This window comes from Polypterus senegalus, chromosome 6 (assembly GCF_016835505.1).
Source record: "Polypterus senegalus isolate Bchr_013 chromosome 6, ASM1683550v1, whole genome shotgun sequence".
Classification (NCBI taxonomy): Eukaryota; Metazoa; Chordata; class Cladistia; order Polypteriformes; family Polypteridae; genus Polypterus; species Polypterus senegalus.
The window spans coordinates 178753178-178774346 of record NC_053159.1 but is presented as its reverse complement, the minus strand read 5'-3'; the positions used below and the strand labels follow the sequence as shown (position 1 = coordinate 178774346).

Below are 21169 nucleotides of genomic sequence, written 5' to 3'. Positions count from 1 at the left end.
TACAGCAACCAATTAATGTAAAAAATACAACTTTAGGTTGAAGAAGAAAAACCTGAGTAACCATAAAAAAGAAAACACAGATACAAGAAGAATGTGGAAAATCAATACAGACACTATCTGCAAGGGGATTCAAACACATTGTCTTGAAACTGGTGATCTGAAGCACTATACAACACAGTTCCAATTAAAAAAGCAAAATGTTTGAATAGGGCTTCGACAGTGGCTTTAGTTATGTTTAGGTCTGAAGCAGAACTAGAGTGTTGTACCATGCTAGCCATTATGAATGCGGTGATTACATCTTGCCTGAAGAAGGGGCCAGAGTGGCCGCGAAAGCTTGCATATTGTAATCTTTTTAGTTAGCCAATAAAAGGGGTCATTTTGCTTGATGTCTGAAGCAGAGAAACAATGATGACTGAGTGTGGGGGACATCAGCCTGAACAGTGTGGCATGTGCAGATTGTGTATTAATGTGTGCTCAAGTGTGGTGCATAATGACTCAGTTAAATAAATGGAAGAACACTAGAGAATAAATAAATTGAATTCACTGGATGAAGCATGGTGATAGAGTTCTTTAACTTGTCTGCCCAAAACCCCAGAATTCTGAAGTCAGAGCAAGGGATCTGTTTTTATGGAGTTGCATGTTAGTTTCATCCAGCTACTTGATTTTCATCTCATATCCCAAAGACTTGCAGCTTAGACTGAATGCCAACTCTAAAGTGACCCTGCTTGAAACAGTGAAAATGTGTGAGTGATGGACCTTAACCAGAGATTATTCCTGTTTTTTGCCTCATGCTGCTAAGACAAGCAGCAGCATTCCATGAGCCTGTACTAAAATAAATTGGTTCAGCCACAGTAGTCAGACACTATGTTTAATTCTCCCTATAAGATACTTTCCTTGTACTTCCCTTTATTTTAGTCTTTTCACCACTTTTAACTATCTGACTAGGCTGACCCGACTTTTAAGTTGACCACTTCTTAAGGCAATTCAATATGTAGATCAATTTGATATTTTATACAAACTCATTAATTTGGTTATATTGCATTTGAGCGGTATTACTTTAATACTCGTAGTTTCTGTTATTTTTGTGATGAAATTTACATTTTTTTTCTATATTGAGGTCACCCTTTTGAACCCCCCTGTTATTTAGGCATTTGTACTCCATCAACATTAATTATTTCCAGAGACATAATTTTGTCTATTTTTCCAGCGCATCGCACACAAAAGCAAGGGAACGATGGGAGCACCAGAACTCTGCTCACATCATGTCGCTCGTACCGCAAGCTGCAAGTAGTAAGTCTGTGATAAGTGGAATACCGCTACGCTTTCCACTCACAGGACGGAAGGACAATCCTGACCGCTTTTATATAGTAAGAAAGAAGAAGATATCGCGCAGTCTGGAGTAGAAAATCATCTTTTACCTGGAAAAACGAAACTACAAATCCCATCGTGCATTGCAAAATGGACGGGGCGTGTTTGAAACTCAGCGCCGGCGTAGCACTCACGGGACGGAAGGACACCCGACCGCTTTTATATAGGAGGATAATATTTTAGATGGGCTTAAATCAGGTTTAATTGTCTTGATCAAATCAGTGCTTTGCTGCACAGCACACGAGTGCAAATTGTAGCAGTAAGACAGAATCAAAGATGGCACAAGCTCTTTATTTATTGTAAGCTTATTTGTAGCTTTTACTGCATATTTTGGAAAATAAGCACATCTGTGTATTATATGGTAGCAAATGTAAAAACATCATTCCATTATACTGATTTAGATTTAGAAACAAGAGATGATGAAACATGCTTCCTCCCAAGAGCATTCTGTTCTGGAATTATGGAACAGAATGTATTAGGGGACACTAAACTGCATAAAATGTAGTAATCTCATATCAAAGTAACGACAGCTGGATTGTGGTTTTACTTAACAAAAAACACACGCACCTTTGCATCTGTTTCCCAGCATTGTCTCATTAATTCAGCAAAACTTGGTGGGCAACTGCTAGGAATGGTCAACCTCTGAAAAACAAAAAGCATCCACATTACATCCACTTTAATATATTCACTTACATTTATCATTAACTATCTTTCATAATGATAATAGTTTGGAAATTCATAAAGAACTAATTAATGCACTGAAACTGAATCCTATGCAACTACTGGAGACTGTGTTCTTCTCAGAGGTGCAGTACAACAGGTGACATGACTCTCAGGCAGTTGACGTCAATGCGCCGAGAACTCTGCAGTGACACATTTATTTATAAATATGTTGACAGCTTGTATAAGAACACGCTGCTGCTATCTTTATTTTTGGTATGGGTCATTAGTTGGCACATTGAAGTCACTAGGATATGTCTAGCTGAGTTGATCTCCGACTTAGTATTCCAATATTTTTATCCCCACCGTCATGAGGAAAATGCACGTCTTTTCTGTGTCCATGTGGAATTCCTCCTATATTCCAAACATGTTCAGGTAACCTAGATTAATACAAACTCTAAATTGTCCTTTTATGAATTTGTTTTAATGTGCATTTAACTACCCTGCTGCAGACTATCACACCATTCATGACTAGAATCAACGTTGTCTCCAGGGCTGCAAGGATAGACACATATCTGGCAGCCCTCTAATCATTAAACCAAATTTGGAAAATAAAGGGATTTTTTTAAACAGCTTAGTAAAGGAAAATAGTTTATGCTTGTGAGGAAAAAAGTAATTACTATGCCAAATCAAACACTTCAAGAGTGGACTATATAGACTTCTTATCCATCGCTATTACTGTACGTCTTGCAAGGTGAGATCAGCTAATGCTCTCTCACAAGTTGTACTCCCTTCTGAGATAGAAGCAGCTGGAAACCACGTAAGATAATGGCAGAGAAAGCACCGTAATAAATCTCAACAAGAAATTTACACCTGTGATAAACTGAAACCTTTAAAAGATGCTGTATAATCTTATTAACTGACTTTAGCAGTTTTTAAACAAGAAGACCACTTTCTTTGGATAGATGATTTTCTCTTTCAGACTCCTCTGAGATTTGTGTTACACTTCATGGCTGTCCTAGCAAAAATGAATCAAAACAACTTTTTACTTATTTCTGGTGCATCTCCCAAACAGACAATTTAAGTTTCCTTTTCCATTTGCTCTAAGTTATTTCTAAAATTAAAAAGCAGTTTTGAGAGCACAACAAGCAATTGGAGACTCATCTTGACATGTTTTAGGCACCACGGAACTCACTTTATTCATAACTTCTAACATCTTAAACCCTACACAGAGGACTCGGTCACAAACTAAAAATGAGCAGAGGACAGTTATTCTTATTTGTTTAGACAACTAACTTATCTAGTTTAATAAAGTGTATTCATGTATTTAAAGAAATTCACTTAAGATATAGCAATAGGTACAATGTTTCACATTCTCAGAACCTAAATTGGACCAAAGTGCTGACCAATTCCCTTAAATTGCTTCATTCAATGCATGTTTAAGGGAAAGCTCTTTAGAAATCTGAAAACCGCACTAATGCCACAATTTCCTAAAACTGCTTGATCCACTGCATGCATGAGAGAACACCTTTTTGGAAATTAGAAAACCAGACTGAAACCACCATTTACTATTTTCCACGTAGACGTTTATAAAAAAAAAACACACTCATCTATTCTTTTTGTTAACATGTTAATTCAATATTAGGGGAATGCAAATGTAGCACAGCTTTTCAAAACAGAAATCCTGGTCAAGCAGTGTGGCCTAGTAGTTATACAATGACATTTTAAACTAAAATGCTGTTTACCCCTGTCTAAAATTCCCTCTGTGATCCTGTGTGAGTCAATCAAATTGTGAGTGCTGCAGGTTTCAACGAAAAGTAAACAACTGTACTATAGCATTGTACTCATAAAGCACTCTGGGCTTGTGTGATCCTGAAAATGTCATTTCACCTGCCCAGCAATTTTAAATAAGTATTTGTAAACAGCTGTAGTTGTATAAATGGCATACAAAACTGCCATCTGATTTCTATCTATGAATTCAATATAAAGGATTAAGATAAATGTTGCTGGTCGTCATGCACTCTTATAACACAAACAATAAATACACAAGAAGTGGCAACACAGTGTATGCAGCAGTCACAACTTGACACTGTAATTTTATATCTTGTTTACCTTCTCAGACACCTATGAAATAATAATTTAGACTTGAATTTGCCTATTTGGGTAAATGCTTACCATCATGAGAATACTTGGGCAACTGCCTGCTTGATATAGATGATGCAACTACAATTTTTTTACCAGCTGTCATGAATACCATGGTACCCATTACTATACATACGACTAATGAGATAGTAAGTGCTGTATGCCTGCCATGCAGGCGAAGAATTACTTCATTAATGGAAACATTTTCAGCTTTTCAATTGTTAGTGACAAAGGTGATTAAAAGAGGACTCTGACTATACTGTGCTGAACATACCAAGAGGCTTAGAATATTCTTAACAAACATCAGAAAAGCAGGCCTATGTCAAGAATGGCAGATTTCCCTTAAATTGAAGATTTAGATGAGAGCTAGCCATTCAGTCTAACATCAATGGACAATTTTAGCTTCCACTGAGTTTCAGCAATAAGACTTGATATACAGTGGTCATTATAGAGAACCTACATTAGCTTTAGCTAATTTTTGATCCAAAGTGAATTGCAAGTTCCAAGTGCAAAATGCAACTCTTTGTCTGTTTCTACAGGTGGAAAAGTGCCGCTAACCAAGGGTCAGGCTGTGAGCCAGAGGTGGGAATGAAACCTTGACACTTTATTTTAAATAGTGCCTTCTCATAGTAAACACCATACAGAAGACCTTTACAGGACTATTTTTATTGAGATACCTGATCGCCACCTAAGAGTCTGTACAACCCAGACTCAATGACAATGATAAGGTCAAAATGATAATTTATTTCACTAGAATGTGTGCACCAAAATATCAAAGAAACTACTTGGCTTTGTTACACAAGCTTTTGCCAGGTGAGATGATTTTTCCATTTTCTTACCTCACAAGATGCAATAAAAGCCACCCCTCTCTTTTTCTATTTCTGCCTGTCTAAAAATTCTGCCCTATCTTCATTGTAGTCAGTAAGCATTCACCACCCTATTCTTTCTGACAGTGAACAGTCTTTGAATCCCACTTGCTCTTGACTTCCAGGCCAAGTAAAGGATCCACTTTCAGAAAACAGTATGGGTCTATTAAGTCTCAGGGTGGTCAGGTCACAGTAAATTGTGCTGGTTCCTGATGTTATTTTACTTATGAGCCCCGGCCTACCATTACAAGGCCTGGTATGTATGCCATAAGTTACTCATTGTAATGGGAAACAGTGACACACCGGCACTACCAGATGTCTTTCATATATTTTCTCTTGCTCAGGAGATTTGTATGTATCTACTTCCACATACAAAGACTGATGGCCCCTGCCTAAACATTCTTGCCGGTTAAGGTGCTTTGGGGATTTTGGGGATGTATAAAGGCCAGTGCAGGTTTCTCTCTTTATCTCTGTCTTTAAGAACCTTTATCAAGAGGCCACATTTGTATTTGGTAAGAAATTACCATTCAGATACCTTTTTATCTTATTTTCTCTACAGACATTTCTAGGAACTTTTACAGAAGGAATAACTAAAAAAAGGCACTAAGATTGTTGTTGAAGGAAAGACAAATTAGTTACTATATGCATGCACCTTTTGCTTAGTGATGTTCAATAGAACCAGTGGTAGAGAGTAATGTGTGGGTAGATAGACCACTAAAAATGTCAGCAGCCATTAGTAGGACTCAAAAAAGAAGTACATCATTTTTGTGAATCTGTATTTTTAATTTACTTTCTTCAAACATGTCTAATCCACTTCACCTACTGTAACTCGGAAAATACAAGAGTGACCAAAAGGAAGATACTGTACCTCATTTTTCTCTACAACTAGCCAAGCAACTTGTAGCCCTTCCAAACCTTTGAAAGGAATCTCACGAGTCAGCATTTCCCACAGAACCTGTGGACACAAACAAAAGTAACACACATCATTAGCCTCAGAGTATAAATTAAATTACTTTCCTAAAATTCAGATATACTAACTATAAAAATTACAGTTTAAAAGAGACCAATGATTACAGTAGAAAAGTTACAGGCTACATAAAGGTACTATTAAAGGCTACCTTGGTTTTTATAACCTTCAGTTTCACTAAATAATGCTTATTTTCCTAAGTTTAAGCTTTCTTACTTTTGTTTAACCAACATGTAAATAGTTGATCAATAACACAGTTAAATAAGAAACCACAGTGCAATCTGTTTCCTGTCTAACTACTCATAAGCCCCATTTATACTTTGTCCTTCTGATCAGTCTTCCATGTACCATATGAATTCAATATAGAATGATCAGAGGCATAGTGACCATTGACGGTGGCAAAGCACTTCTAGTTCACCTGAATTGAAAGTAAAATACAGCTGCTTGACTTTATCAGCAGTAAGTGATTATTCTAAAAATATCCCCAACTTTATGGTAATTTATTCTAGAAGTGAGTACAGAATGACATAGTTGTTCATAACAAAAATGACCCCTTTCGTTTTAATGCTATAACAAATGTGTAAAACTCAAGCAAAAAAAAACGCCTGAAATAAAAAAAAATGAGGATACATCAATGAGAAAAATAGTATTATATTACTATTACTAGGGTGAAATATTATCTTCCTTTTTGTATTTCCTAGCACCCAACTTGTTTTAAAATGTTCATTTGATGTGTTAGGAAGCATCAACTCACATCAGCCTAAATTAGAAAGTACAGCATTACAAGAATATGTATGTTTGGTGTGTAAGACATATTTTCTGACTAACGACTTTGTTCCCCCCTCCCAACAGCACATTTACACTGTACCTAAAGAAGAAATATGAATATTCTCTGGCATGCAAAGTCACAGATTTTCCAAAGATAGATTAAATACAATTGGATTATGGCAATGAAAAGGGAAGAACATGTTAAAGTATGATTAGTGCTTGAACTTAGTCTTTATACAGGATGAATACCTTTCTTATATAGGACACCCCACTGAGTGTCCTAGTGGCAAATTCAGAGGTGGCTCAGCGAATTGGATAAGGGATGAATGAAAGTTTAAGAGAGGAAATGAGGTTTTCCTGAATTTGAATACAGCTAGATGCTGAGTTGATTAAAACCAAATCAGCTTGAATCTTCTTCAATTTTCCTCTCTTAAAGGCACGGTTTAAGAGTCATTATAACCACCTGCAATAAAACGCAACATTCAACCAAAAAAAAAAAAAAATTAAACACAGAAGCCAATAAATACTAGTTATCTTTTGGTGGCCCTGATTTTATTTCAATAAATAAAAAAAATCAGTCATGGAGAGCAGGCGCCATCTACTGTATAGATCATTATTGCTCTAGAGTGTAAGATATTTGAGTTATGTGCAGAAACATAAAATACATATGAAATGGAAACAACAAACACATATCCAGCCAGCTATCCATCATTTTCTTAACGTGCTTATCCAGGCTGGGGTCCCAGGGAAGTTGAAGCCCATCCCAGCAAGGATTGGTCGTAAGGCAGGAACAAGAGGGGTGCCAGTCAAAAACATATTTAACCACTAAATACAAAGAAATACAGGGATAGTATGATTCATATATTTATCTTATAGAAGCTAAATGTGCAAATTATAAACTATATTACAGAAAACAAGTTAATTCTTCAGTAAATATTGAAAGATGTTTATCTTTGAAATTGTCCTACCCTTACATTTGGCAGACAGAAAGAACTCTGGACAGGACATCAGCTTCACAAGGCACACTCACTCACAACCCTACTGTATACTGGACCGGTACTGGACTAATACATTTTTGGGATGTTGGAGTAAACTAAAATTCCCACAGAAAACCTGCACAGAAATTAGCAGAAAATGCAATTCAGGTGACAAGGTAAAGAAAGTAAAAATAAAGGGAAGAAGTTGCACATGCAGAAACAACTAGACACATTAAATAGATAATAACAAAAGATCCAGAGAGAGAAAAGAGAAAACAGAAGACATGCCCTTTCATGGAAAGGTACAATCAAGAGGTACCATATGGTGGCTGGAAAGGGAAATACATAATTGGTTCTAGGGAAAGAGGCATGAAGGTCAGTTGCCAATGCAACCAAAGAACCATTAAGTAACTAAGTAAATAATAATAGTAATAGTAAGTAATTTGTTTTGATAATCGGCTTATTCTAATTTAGATATCTGAGTAGCTCAACAGTGTGTAATGCAGAAACAAACGTGGATAAAGCCGGCGCTAAGAGCACAATGCAAAGAATGCATGCAGTGAGTGACCAAAACACATTTATATTTCCTTTGGCCCATTCGATCAGCGCATTAATATTCTCCTAGTCAATAAGTGACAGAGTTTGGTAAGTGTCACATAGCTAACAATGTCACAGCATATGTTGAACTGACTATAAGAAGAAGGAAAGGAGGAGGTGGACTGTCAAGACCTATTGACCGAAAGTGGTGAAGGAAAGGCAAGTGTAATATTCTTGTGAGTGGAGGACCTACACAATGAGCTGAGGCATTTCAAATGTTTTTTCATATCTTCCTGTCATATTCACTCCTTCATTCATCATTCTGGCACCCACTTAAGCAGCTTCTCTCTAAAATTCACCATGTTGGATACATGGCTGCTTCATCCACAGTAGAACGTAGTTAGAAACATTTCTGTGTGCGGCATGTTGCAAAAACACCATGCAAAGGAGTGTATCCAAATCTGATGTAATTTTTACAATGTGGCTCTCATGCCCAGTGCATATGTGTCATATATAAACTAGGATTAAGATGCCAGTTTATCACATTCACTTACATACCTACAAACTCTAAGCAAAAAAACCTATTTAAAATCTAGAAAGAAACCTGAATACTTTGGCCAAATACCTCACTAAAAAGGGAACAACATGCAAAATCCACACCAATAGTGACTGGTTCAGGATGTGAACCCAGGACTCCAAAGGTCATGTTTAGCTACACCAGCTACTGCATCAAAGCATTTTTCAAGTTTAGGTTAGCAAGTTTATATGAACAGATAGGTATCTCATTCAGTTTTTTACTCCATGACCAAATCAAGAACTTCAAATTACATGTGGTGAAAAATGGAGAAGTGCTTACGTATGAAATGTAAAACATGCAGCTCTGTCTAACCTATGATTAAACCAAGTAAACAAAACGAGTGAAAAATTATCGTGCAAGACTGGTGAAGTACAAGTGACCCAAGATACACAAAAGCCAGGATGGACCTAAACTCCCCATGACCCTGTAAGGGGAGTCTCTGTTAGTCTCTTCTGGACCAACTCATCATTCTTTAAATATAGCCGTCATATTATCTTTACTCACTCGCATTTTGGACAACTTCCAAAACTCAATACTTTAAAACAGCATTCACTTTTACTGAATGATATTATTTTGTAATTGTAAGTATGAAGTTTGGCTAGTCAAATTTAGGAAAGCAGTTTGTGGTACTAAATATTACACATGCGCACAGTAAATGTTTGCAATATTGAGCTTATCTTGAACTCCCACACACTATGGTAATTTTTTTAATGAACTTGCAAACTTTGTTAATGAATATTAAATGTTACAGATATCTATGCATTCATTTATCCTTTGATTTTCTGAATACATATTTAGTATTGCAGGTAGCCAAAGAATATACCATATAATACATACAGTAAGATTCTTTTAAATGCATTCTCATCTGCACAAAACTTTCATGATCTTCATGGGGTCACCTGCATTTTCCTTTGGTATTCCACTTTTAAGTTTAGATTTCTTGATGACTATAAATTACCTGTCAATGAGTCTGGCCTGAAATACTGTACAGCACTAAAATATAAGGAAAAAGACCACATAAACACAATGAGTTCATTAACATTTACAGTTTTTTCAAAACATAATTGACAGATTTTAAATCGCTGTCCAGTTTTATTGGCAATTAACCTCATGTTTGTGTTTGGTGTTTCTCCTAGTACTTTATCTTTCTTCCCAAGACACTTGGGTTAGGATAATTGGTCCTGTGTGTACTTGTGAGTTCCTGCCTTGCACTTGCTGTTGTCTGAGTAGGTTCTGGCCCACTATTACACTAAACTGGATTACACAGGTTTGAGAATGTTTTTTCAGATGTCCCAGTTTTAAGCCCTCTTAAAGGTATCTCCACTGCCTTTAGTGGAAAAGGATATTTTTGTACAAGAAGTTTATTTCAAGATGTAACTCAAAGTGTATTTCACCCATCCATTAATTCTATGAAATGTGTTTGTCATCTCAGTGCCAATAAGAGCTGTAGCCTTACCTTAATGGCAGCAGGTGTAAAACAATAACCAACTCTGGACATAATGTTAATTCAACTAGGTGCACACATCATAAACACTCACTCATTCTTAGCTATGTTAGGTCATTTTTTATTTTATCTATTAAAAGTTCACAAGTGTAAGCATGAAAAAAAATCAAAATAAGTTGTAAAGGGAGAGAAACAGAGACAGAACCATTAAGACTCTGCAATGTCCTATCTTTTGCACAATGCTGAATGATAGACCTCTGTCCAACGTGCAACTGCATTAGATTAATTGGAGTTGAGAATGTTATGTTAAGTTGCTACTAAGAATATACCAATTGTGTCAGTCATTAGGTTTGCTTCATATGAAATGATTGTGTGCAAAGCTGTTTCCTGACTTTCACTAAATACTGCCAGGATAAGCTTTTACATGTCTGTGATCCTGAATTAAAATAAGCCAGTGTTAGAATGTTATGTTTCATCCCCCCTCCTGCCCCCCAAAAATGCTTATCTTTTTACACAAATTCTAATACTTCTAGGATGCACTACATTTACAGAGGTTCACTGTGTGCCTCATAAAACATATCTTGTGACACTCTATCACTCACAGAACACTTCCAAACCTTCAAAAGAACCTGCCAAACAACAAATACCCAGAAATACAAGGGCTCTGATGGAAAAACCCTCATGGGGCCATTGGCATCAGCTTCATGGAATCTTGCACACCACACAGTCTGTAAACCCTCCTGGGGAGTTATGAGAAGCAACAAGCTGTAAAATAGCCCTTGCCCAAATATGATACAGAGGCTATTAAAAGTTTTCATGCTCTTGGACTTTATTCACTTTAATTGCACTACAATATGTAATCTTGAAGCACTCAGAAACCCGAAATTTTCAAAGTAAAAACTAAATATTCTACATAGTTCTAATTAGTTATAAGTAAAACAGAGAAAATATTTTATTTCATAATGTAATTTATTATCAGCCAGGAACAGGAATTCTAATCTGTATCACTTTTATAATGCATTTTCTATTTTTTTTTAATTATTTTATCACTTGTATACTATATTTCTGTAAACATATTGAAATACACAGAAATAGGAAATTTTGTAGAGAAATAAAATGAGGTTTAGATTGTCCACTATATGAGTGATTGTTACAATATCTTAAACCATTGGATCTTTTCCTCAGAGCATCTACTATATTAGTGATCATTTTCACATCTTACAGTTAAGTGCTTTTCATCTCTGTAGGGCAATTGTAATTTCTCATTACACACTTGGCAGTTCCAAATCTTGTTAATGCCTTCATATACAGCACACTTCATTCAAGTCACTAAGAAGTAATACATTTCTTTGTTGCCATACTGATTCAATTGTTGAAAAGCATGAGGTGCCATTTAAGACTTAATTCATTCTTAACAGTATATATACAGTATATAGTGAAACATTTACACTACAAGGTATATAAATACACAGTGTTCTAAGACTTTGTTTCATACTTGACATATTGAAATGCGAACAATATGTATTGAAATTCATACACTCTATAGTGAAAAGCATATACTGTATATTGAGATTTTGTATCATACACTCTATACAAATTTTTTTACTAGTGAACATTGATTAACTTAACTGTAACAGGATTGTGATAAAGTATTTTAAAATGTACTTAATTTGCCAGGTATAGGCAAATAAGCAACAGATATAAATCCAGGATGTTGTGAATTTGTGTATTTTCTACTGTAAGCTTTCTTAAGAACACAGTCTGTGTGTACAAGTACTTCGCTCATATTGCCTCTGTGTTGTGATACTGTACTAGAAAGCACAGCAAATGAATTGTCTGTGTAAATCTGTGTATCATTATTTCTTTGGAATAATAAAAATGACTTGTATTCCATTGCTTTTTTTCTTTTTTCAATTCTATTCTCAAAACTACTTAATCCAGTTCATGATCTTCTCATTTTAGGGAATGTGGGGTGGGTCTGTCTCAACTGTATCAGCTAAAAGGTGGGATTCTGGTTTTATATTCCTAGGATTCTGTTTTTATTTATTTACTTATATTCACTTATTTATTGTGTGTTTCTTTTTTTTTGTCTATGTTCCCTGTCTGCGGGAGCACATGCAAGCAAGCATTTCATTATACATGGTACTTATACTTGTACACATGACAATAAAGAATTGAATTGAAATTGAATTGAACTGAATTGGAATCAACTTACAAATTCCTTACTTAGAATGTAGCAAAGCTTGATGGTAAACACTAATGATGTGCGACAGCCAGCCTGACCACAGACAGACAGACATCATTCTTAAGTCCACCACACACGGTTTATTTGCAGTATTTACATGGAAGTAACACACAGTGCTCCAGCACCAAACACCCTTTTCTTGGGCCTCTCAATGGTCCTCTTTGGGCCGCCTTCTCTCCTCTCTCTGAAGCCTTGTCCTCTTCCTCCTGACTCCCGCTCCTCAACTGTTGGAAGGCGGCCCCTTTTATGCTTACCCGGATATGATCCAGGTCCCCCTTGATGAACTTCCGCCGGCACTTCCTGGTGTGGCAGAAGTGCTGGCTTCCAGGGCTCTAGGATCCATTGGGTGCCCCCTGGCAGTGGCCACAGGCCCCTATAGGGTTGAGCTTCCCATCTCGGTTCCTGTGACCCCCATAGCAGCCAGGACGACTGTCCTCTCGTGGCCTGGGGGAGGTATAATCCCTCTCCCGGTCCTTCCAGGCGTCCCAGCCGGGCATGGTGCCCAGCCACCCGCCACACGTGAAAGAGCAGACAAACCATGTAGGATCTCGACCATCACATCATTCTGATTTTTGAAGGATCCCAAGAAGAAGCACATACTTTTTTGAGCAGTTTTAATATTTATAGTCTTTTACACAGAAACGTTTATGTCTGGTTGGCTTACATGTGTTTAAATGTCAGCAGGAAATCCACAGTATGTTTATATAGTGAAAGAGATGCATATTATTCACCACTTTAAACCTGGGAATCTTTACTTTTATGAACAACTGTAAATGAAATATTATCTGCAACACTGTGTAGATGTACTGTATACTATGCAAAAGTTCACATTTGGAGTGGTTTATTGTAAACAAGGTCTACAGGCAATGAGAGTAAAATCTGTTGATACACTGTCTGCAGATAAATTAAATCGTTTATCTTATTTACAATCATTAATGGATAAGGCTGTCTAAGTTAGGTGCTTTATCACCTTAGGTCAATGTGGATAACATGGTTGACAAGAATATTTAAAAAATTATGTAAATGTATATTAAATATAAATTTTGTGGCTTTTCTAAATGTCATTTTTTTTTAATTGCAGTTGAAATTTAGAAATACAAACTTGTAACGTAATGTATTATTTTACCCCAAAACCAAGTTTTTCTGTTATGGGCACTGCAATTTCATGCAAGGAAGAGACTGCAGCTTTGTAGGCAATGGGAACAGTGATCATGTTGAGCAACGCCATTGGAGCAACAAGCTGGCTACTCACTCTTTTCACTGTCTAAGTCTGATACTTCTTGAGATATTTAAAGTGTTTCTAGTTTGGAATTAATTGGCTAAGAATTTATGATTGTTTCTCAACTTTATTTTCTTGTCGACATTTTGGGTTTAGATGTTACTTAGACTTGATTATCTGGTGTTGGTAACACTCTTTTATTGGCTGCTGACCCATTTTCAAAAATTTCCCCGTGCTCTGCTGTTTCTCAGCTCTTCAGGCTGGAGAAATGCCCAGAAGGTACTTTGACCTAACTGTTTCTCTTATCTCTAATGCAAATTCTGTCATCACTATAATAATGTATGATTTTTACCATGCCATATTCTTAATTTGAAAACTAAAGTTTGATGCACTTGTTACTCTATTATTAGTGCATGTGTGGTACTAACCAGTTTAATGAAATGTATAAGTGATGAATGTTATGCTGCCAAAACATTTGAATCTGCTATTTACTAGGTGCTTGTGGAAAATGTGATGGTATAAATATAATACTCCATGAGAACTTTTAGGATAATGATTGTAATTGAGAAAAATCACTATTTATTACAAAAATATAGCAGTAAAGGATGCATAGAGAAAAAAAAATTAACTGTATAATGAAGTGGTGGGTAGTCTAGAGTGTGTAATTGATCAAATATTGAAAATAATACAGGTGATGGTGGGCAAAGGAAGGGTGAGAAAAAAATCAAAATTAGAATGATACAGCAGTCAAAATCCAACCATTCTTTCAGTGTATAAGATAACATTGTAATATTATTGTTAACATATCCATATTTAAGTTACACTTACCACTCCATAGGAGTATGTGTCACACGTCTCTGACACTGGTAGGCTCTGTATTACTTCAGGGGCCATCCATGGGAATGTTCCAACTAGTGACATATGAGTAGTGTGGGAGTGAAACTTGGAGGCTCCAAAGTCACAGATCTGACAGTTTGAGAGAAAAAGCAATATTAGCCAACTACATTTATGACTCTGACAGATCACAAAAAGGTCACTTAGCACCACAACTACAAGAACACAAAATGGCCAAGTTTTTTCACTCCAATTCCATGACTCTCAGTGATCTGTAAATGAGAAATACCAGGTAAAAAATATAAGTATATGAATTAATTCAAAATTTTATTTGGCAATTCATCTGAATACAAGCTAGAATTCATGTCAACCAAACATGAAGATTTTAATATTAAAACACATTTAATCTAGTCTACTGTGTACTATTTACTTGGCCATCATATGGCAGACATCCAGCATTTGATTGAATTGTTTTTGAGAGTCTTTTTTACAGGTAACATCATGAAAGACTATCAAAACACATTTCATTTTAGACAGAAGTAATTGTATTTAGGTTTTGGTTTCTATTAGTGATTGGTATTATCGTTATTAAGCTGATTTTATTTCTTATCGTTGTGCTTTAAATCTACTGCATCTTTGTTTTTTTGCCTGCTTCTGCATAGTTTTGTTCTGTTTAATGAGTGACGCCCCTTGCTTTGTGTTGCTAATTACTTTGTGACTCGTAGCAATGCTCACTCTGCTGCTCTCTACTTAAGGAGACTCAGGGTGCTGTTGCGCAAGCATAAACCCTCATGTGAAGACCTACTTGTGTAAAGACCTTGAATCTACCTGTGCAAGTCCACCAAGCAAGGTCACAGGACAAGGAAACAGACACTCCTACTTAACTGAGGTACTGTGTTTTGCTTTCCTTTCAATGTTATCTTCAGCAAGTGTATTCCTGTTATTAACACAAGATGGTTCTCTCACCCCTTTATCAGGACTGGGAGAAACCCAGAAAATATTTGTCTGCTGTATCAAGTCACCACTTCAAATAATCTCTTCTCCTTTGTCTTGTGGAACTGCCAGTCTGCAGTCAACAAAGCAGACTTTATTCCAGTTTTCGCCACCCAAAGGAGTCTCCAAGTGGGGTCTCTGACAGAGACATGGATTCTACCAGAAACAATTATAGCACAGAAACAATTTCCTCTGCTTTTAACTTCTTCCACTACTGCCACTCCAGGTGCAGGTATTCTTACATCTAAGAGCTAGAAATTCACCCTTCTAGTTAATGTAAGCAACTTTATACCCTTCTATTACTGTCATCTTTCCAGTTAACATGATAATTGTTGTTTATCGCCCACAAGGTTTGCTCAGGATCTTCCTTGATGAGCTGGATGGACTGATCTCTTCCCTCCCAGATGACCGCAGCACACTTCTAATTCTCGGGGACCTGAACATCCACCTGAATAGTCCTCCTGCGGCTCACTTTCTTGAACTACCCCTACTTCTTTTCTCATTCAATATCACACAGCTCTACACATTTTTACACAAGGCTGGCAATCTGCTTGACCTCATTTCCTCATGCAACTGTACTTCCACAAATGCAGCTATCACTCCTCTACAAAAAGTCTTACTACTTTTTCATTCAGTTCTCTCTGTCACTTCTCTCTTCTCACTCTTCTCCCAGTAACTGTAACCTTCCTCCAACAGCTCTGCTTCGTCTCTCCCATGCATTTCTCTTCCATAGTCTCCTCTGCTCTCCCTCCTCCTGGCCAGTTCTCCTCCCTCGAAACACTGCCACAGAAACCCTATGCTTGACTCTGTCCTCTTGTCTTGATATTGTTTGTCCTTTGTCTTACAGGCCTGCAAGAGAAAGATCCTCCTGTACCTGGCTTTCCAAAGCACTCCGCAATGAACAGACCGAGGTCAGGACAGCCAAAAGGAAATGAAGGAAGTCCAAAGCTCTGACAGAGCTGGCTAAGTATCAGTTCCCTCTTGCATCTTTTTTTTCTGCTACCATCAATGTTAAGGTAAGGTTTTACCAGACTAGAATTAACAGAACCACCAATACACATTCCATCTCCACTTTCACCTCCCTTCTTAACCCTCCTTCCCCAACTCCCCTGGCTGCTGATTACTTTGTTTTCAGGATAGCGAGGTTTCTATAACCAGCCAGTTCTTGCCCTTGCTGCCACCCATTATGCCTCCTCTCCAATCACCCCACTACCTGACCACTTGACCCCATTCCCTCACAGTTCCTTTTGGCCCCACCCCCTCACTCATTTCTGTAATTACATACATCATTAACATCTGAATCAGCTTAGTCACATTTCCTTCCAATCTTTAAACACACCCTAATAACCCCACTTTTCGAAAAAAGCAATACTCGATCCATTGTAAGTTATCAATTACAGGCCTGTCTCTCTCCTTTTCTTTCTTTCCAAAACACTTCAACATGCTGTTTCTAAGCAGGTTTCTTCCTTCCTTGTACAGAATGGATTGCTTGATACCAACCAGTCCGGCTTCAAGAGGAACCATTTGACTAAGATGGCTCTTCTAACTGTGGTTGTCCAGCAACGACTTGCTAGAGCTACTAACGTGTTATCGATCCTGATCCTGCTAGATCTCTCCTCCGCCTTCGACAAAGTCAACCATGACATCCTTCTATCCATCTTCTCTGACCCTGGCATCACTGGGACTGTTCTCAGATGGTTTGAGTCCTATATCTCAGGCAGATCCTACAGTGTGTCCTAGTGAGGAAAGTAGTCAAAGGAGCATAAGACATGTACAGGTGTACCCCAAGGACAGGTGCTGGGTCCTCTACTCTACCAATCCCATGGGTTCTCTTATCAGTGCTAGTGATGATACACAGCTGTGCCTCTCGTTCTATCCGGTGGACAATACGGAGTCTCTGCATGTCTTACTGATATCTCAACCTGGATGAAAGACCACCATCTACAATTCAAACAGGCAAAAACTGAGTTTCTTGTGATCCTGCCCAACCAGTCTGTTCAACTCCCCATCTCTGTAAAGCTTGGCTCACTGTTACTAACACCTGCCAAGTCAGTACTCAACCTTGCGGTAGTGATTGAAGAGCAGCTAACGTTTTCTGAGCACATTTCTACTACTTCTCATTCTTGCAGTTTCATGCTATAAAACGTCCACAAGATAAGACTTTATCTGACAGTGTATGGGATACGACTTCTGGTCCAGGCTTTGGTCTTGTCACGTCTTAAACTACTGCAACTCACTTCTAGCAGAAGTACCTGCACATGCTATCAAGCCACTGAAAATGATCCAGAATGCAATAGTCTGTCTTGTATTTAACCAGCTGTGACGAGCACATGCCCCCCTCTCTTCAGGTTGCTACACTGACACCCTGTAGCAGCACACATTAAGTTCAAATCCCTGATGCTTGCCTACAGAGTAGTTAATGGGTCAGCACCTGAGTATATGGAGACACTAATGAAGTCCTATACTCCTCACCCACTCAGGTCTTCCAGGGAATAGCATCTGGCGATGCTGCCTCTGCAATGGTATTAATCCAGACTCTTATCCTGTGGAGTTCCTAGATGACGAAATGTGCTACCCACCACCATCCATACTGCTGATTCCCTTATTGTATTCAAGAAGCAATTGAAAATGCATCTGTTATATGATAGAAGAAAAAAAAACTTTGCTCTGTGATATTTTACATTGTTGTTTAATTTGTTGTTAGATTAAGATTAGTTGCTTTATTGATAGTAATCTATGATTGAAATATATTAGTTATTACATTTTTTCACTTGTGGCAATCAACTTTTGTTACCTGTCCAGCTACACTTGCTGAAGGAACAGGCCCTAGCCTAATGTTACTCGATTATGTTTACCTGTTTTATTAAGTCGCTTTGGACAAAAGTGTCTGCCAAGAAATTAAATGTAATTTGAATATTATAGGTACAGCAAGCAAGCTTCCACTTACAACCAAATATATCTGTGGCTACAAATAAAAAGCCAAAACAAAATTCTGTAAGTTGTCTATTCTTTGTAAAAAAAAGTTGAAGCACTATTATAAAGCAATTATCATCTTATACTTTATATCTGTTCTTTCCAAGGTGTCTGCTGCTACCAATTGAAATCAAATGTGAATGTATGACAACCAAAGAGCATTCCATAATGACATTGTAAACATCCAACTAACATGAAATATAATGAAATAGTAACATGGCACACTTTTCTCTCTTTCAAGCACTTAGAAGTGATAGACAGATAATTGTCTTGATCCACATTTCTCTAAACTTAGTCCTGATATGCTATCCTTTAAACATTTGCAGATCTCATGCATGAATTGTCCAAACATACAGCACATTTATAAATCTTTCATTTTTTTAAAAATGTAAGCAAGAGATTTGCATATTTGAAAAAAAGCTATAATAGGATGTGTTTGTCTGGGTGGAAGATTGGGGGAGAGGTATTAGACAAATATAATATTTTACCAGCCCTCTGCTAATGTTTATTATTTTTATTTTTTAGTCCATGTCTTTATTTTTATGCATACATACATTTTGAACAGCATTTTTCTTAATAATAATAATAACAATTCTATAATAAATAATAATAAAACATTTACATAGAACATTTCTCACTACTCAAAGTGCTTTAAAAACTCCATGCAGGGAGGACCTGGGAAACAAACCCGCATTCTCCTTACTGCATCTTTTAAAAATGTATTCACTTATTCCCTTTCCAACCCACCAGTCAAATGTGTTATTTTGTCCTTACCCATACCATATAAAAGGAGGCAAGGGTAGACATTCTCTATTTACAATATGCCTGCGTAGAGCCCAGTCTATGAAGTCACCAGAAGGAATAGGTATGTCCACCTTAGATAAGATGTGTGAAAGGAACTTGACAAAGAAGTATAACCAAATAATAACTATGTGAAAAATTTACTCTCAGGTTTTAGCCCTAAATATTCATTGAAATGTGTATTTAAAAAAGGGTATGTGAAGAGCCTTAACACAACAGTGAGTCAAACTGGATAGAGAAAGACTAAGTAACTGTTGACTTGCACAAGAGAATCGCAGTCAATCTCTTATACATCCACATCCCAAAAGATGGGCCCGTTACTGTTAATTTGTGATTGCTTTTAAACCCACCTGATACTGAAATAATGGTCCCTAGTTCGCCATAGTATTAAGATTTGAATTAAGCAAGTTTGAAAATGGATGGATGGATGAATGATATAAATGCATAACATTCTCACATCCACTTAATCCATTTCAGGGGCCAGAGAACATAATATCAAGAGCTGGATAGGAAATAACCCTGAATGGGAAGCCAGTTGATCACAAATACAATTTAAAATCATCAATTAACGTATGTCTTTTGTTGTATGGGAGAAACACAGTGATATCTCAAAGGTTGGGGGTGTTTTCAGCCAAATATATACTCATGAGGCATGACATAAATGCACAGGGAGATTCTATTGGAAGCTACATAGAATTTGGGAGATCATTCTGCTTTTTTTCAGAGGAAGACCAGATATCCTTGGACCTATGAATCACCTAGTAAGGTCAATCCAAACACGCTGAAGGAAGCCCTATTCCAACACAAAATATCTGGTCAAGAGATATAGGTGCAGGATTAAAAGATGACAAAATGTAGTTTGTTTCTGTGCTATACTTTAATGCTCTGTGGCTCCAAAATGTCAGTGTTCAACAACTTCTGCTGCTGAACTGAAGAAACTGTGCCTGTGACAGGACAAATGTGGTTGTGCCAGGCCAACTAAAATATGGTATGTCTGTCTCTGCAGTAGTTTGCAAGTATAGTTGCAACGAGTCTAGCATTTTGGTTAGACAAACTACAAGAGAAGGAAATTAATGAAGCTGCAGCCCTACAACTGATAGAGTGATCAGTCACATCTATGATAAGACCTTAGTCAAGACTGTGGAGGTAATAAGCCAGTGGCTGGAAGATATGAATCATACATGAGTGCTTATGGATGGAAATGTGGTACTTGAGAAGGCTCTTAGTGTTTACACTAAGTTTAAGCTTGCCACCACTGAAAAGGGAGTGACTCCTAAAAAACGGAGTTAAAAGTCAGCTAAGGATGGCTTCTTAGTCTGAATGGCTGCTTCTTCCAGAACAATCTCAAAATTACAGCGGATTCTGCATCTGCAGAGACTATAAAAGTGTTGAAAAGTAAATTTTTAAATATTTATTGAAGAAATTGTCTATCTTCTGGAGCAAGGATATTACGCAGATGAGACTTGGATTTTATGGAAAAAAACATCCACATTTACACTTGAACACAGGAGAGGGAAGCATCTGGCTGCAAAGTAAAGCAAGATTACATGACTCTGTTGTTTTGCTACAGTGTGGCCAGTCATATGAATACGCCTGGCTTACTGTGCAAGGCTGCCAATCTGTATCAATGAAAAGAAAATACAAGAGTCTACTTCTCCAGTTTCACAGTTTAACAAGAAAACTTGCATGACAGCAGTTATTTTTCTGGATTAGTTACATAAGTGTTCTATTATATAAGTGAAAAAATCAAGTTTATTCTAATTGTTGACAATACTCCTGGCCACCATGAGGGAGTTCA

General features: G+C 37.1%; 1 protein-coding gene and 1 long non-coding RNA gene across 4 annotated transcripts in view; one reads left to right on the top strand and one right to left on the bottom strand.

Moving 5' to 3' along the window:
* Positions 1 to 21169, bottom strand: part of zak (sterile alpha motif and leucine zipper containing kinase AZK) — a 214693-nt gene that overhangs the window by 117225 nt on the left and 76299 nt on the right. For all 3 annotated transcript variants that reach the window (XM_039757639.1, XM_039757640.1, XM_039757637.1), the window contains exons 7-9: positions 14599 to 14736; positions 5905 to 5991; positions 1936 to 2010 (exon numbers count right to left, since the gene is read on the bottom strand). In XM_039757639.1, coding sequence (XP_039613573.1) covers positions 1936 to 2010; positions 5905 to 5991; positions 14599 to 14736 — 300 coding nt within the window. The remainder of the gene's footprint in view (positions 1 to 1935; positions 2011 to 5904; positions 5992 to 14598; positions 14737 to 21169) is intronic.
* On the top strand, positions 13798 to 16035 carry LOC120531851. The gene is made up of 3 exons (XR_005634172.1): positions 13798 to 14049; positions 15360 to 15493; positions 15582 to 16035. It is a non-coding gene; the product is annotated as an uncharacterized LOC120531851 (long non-coding RNA).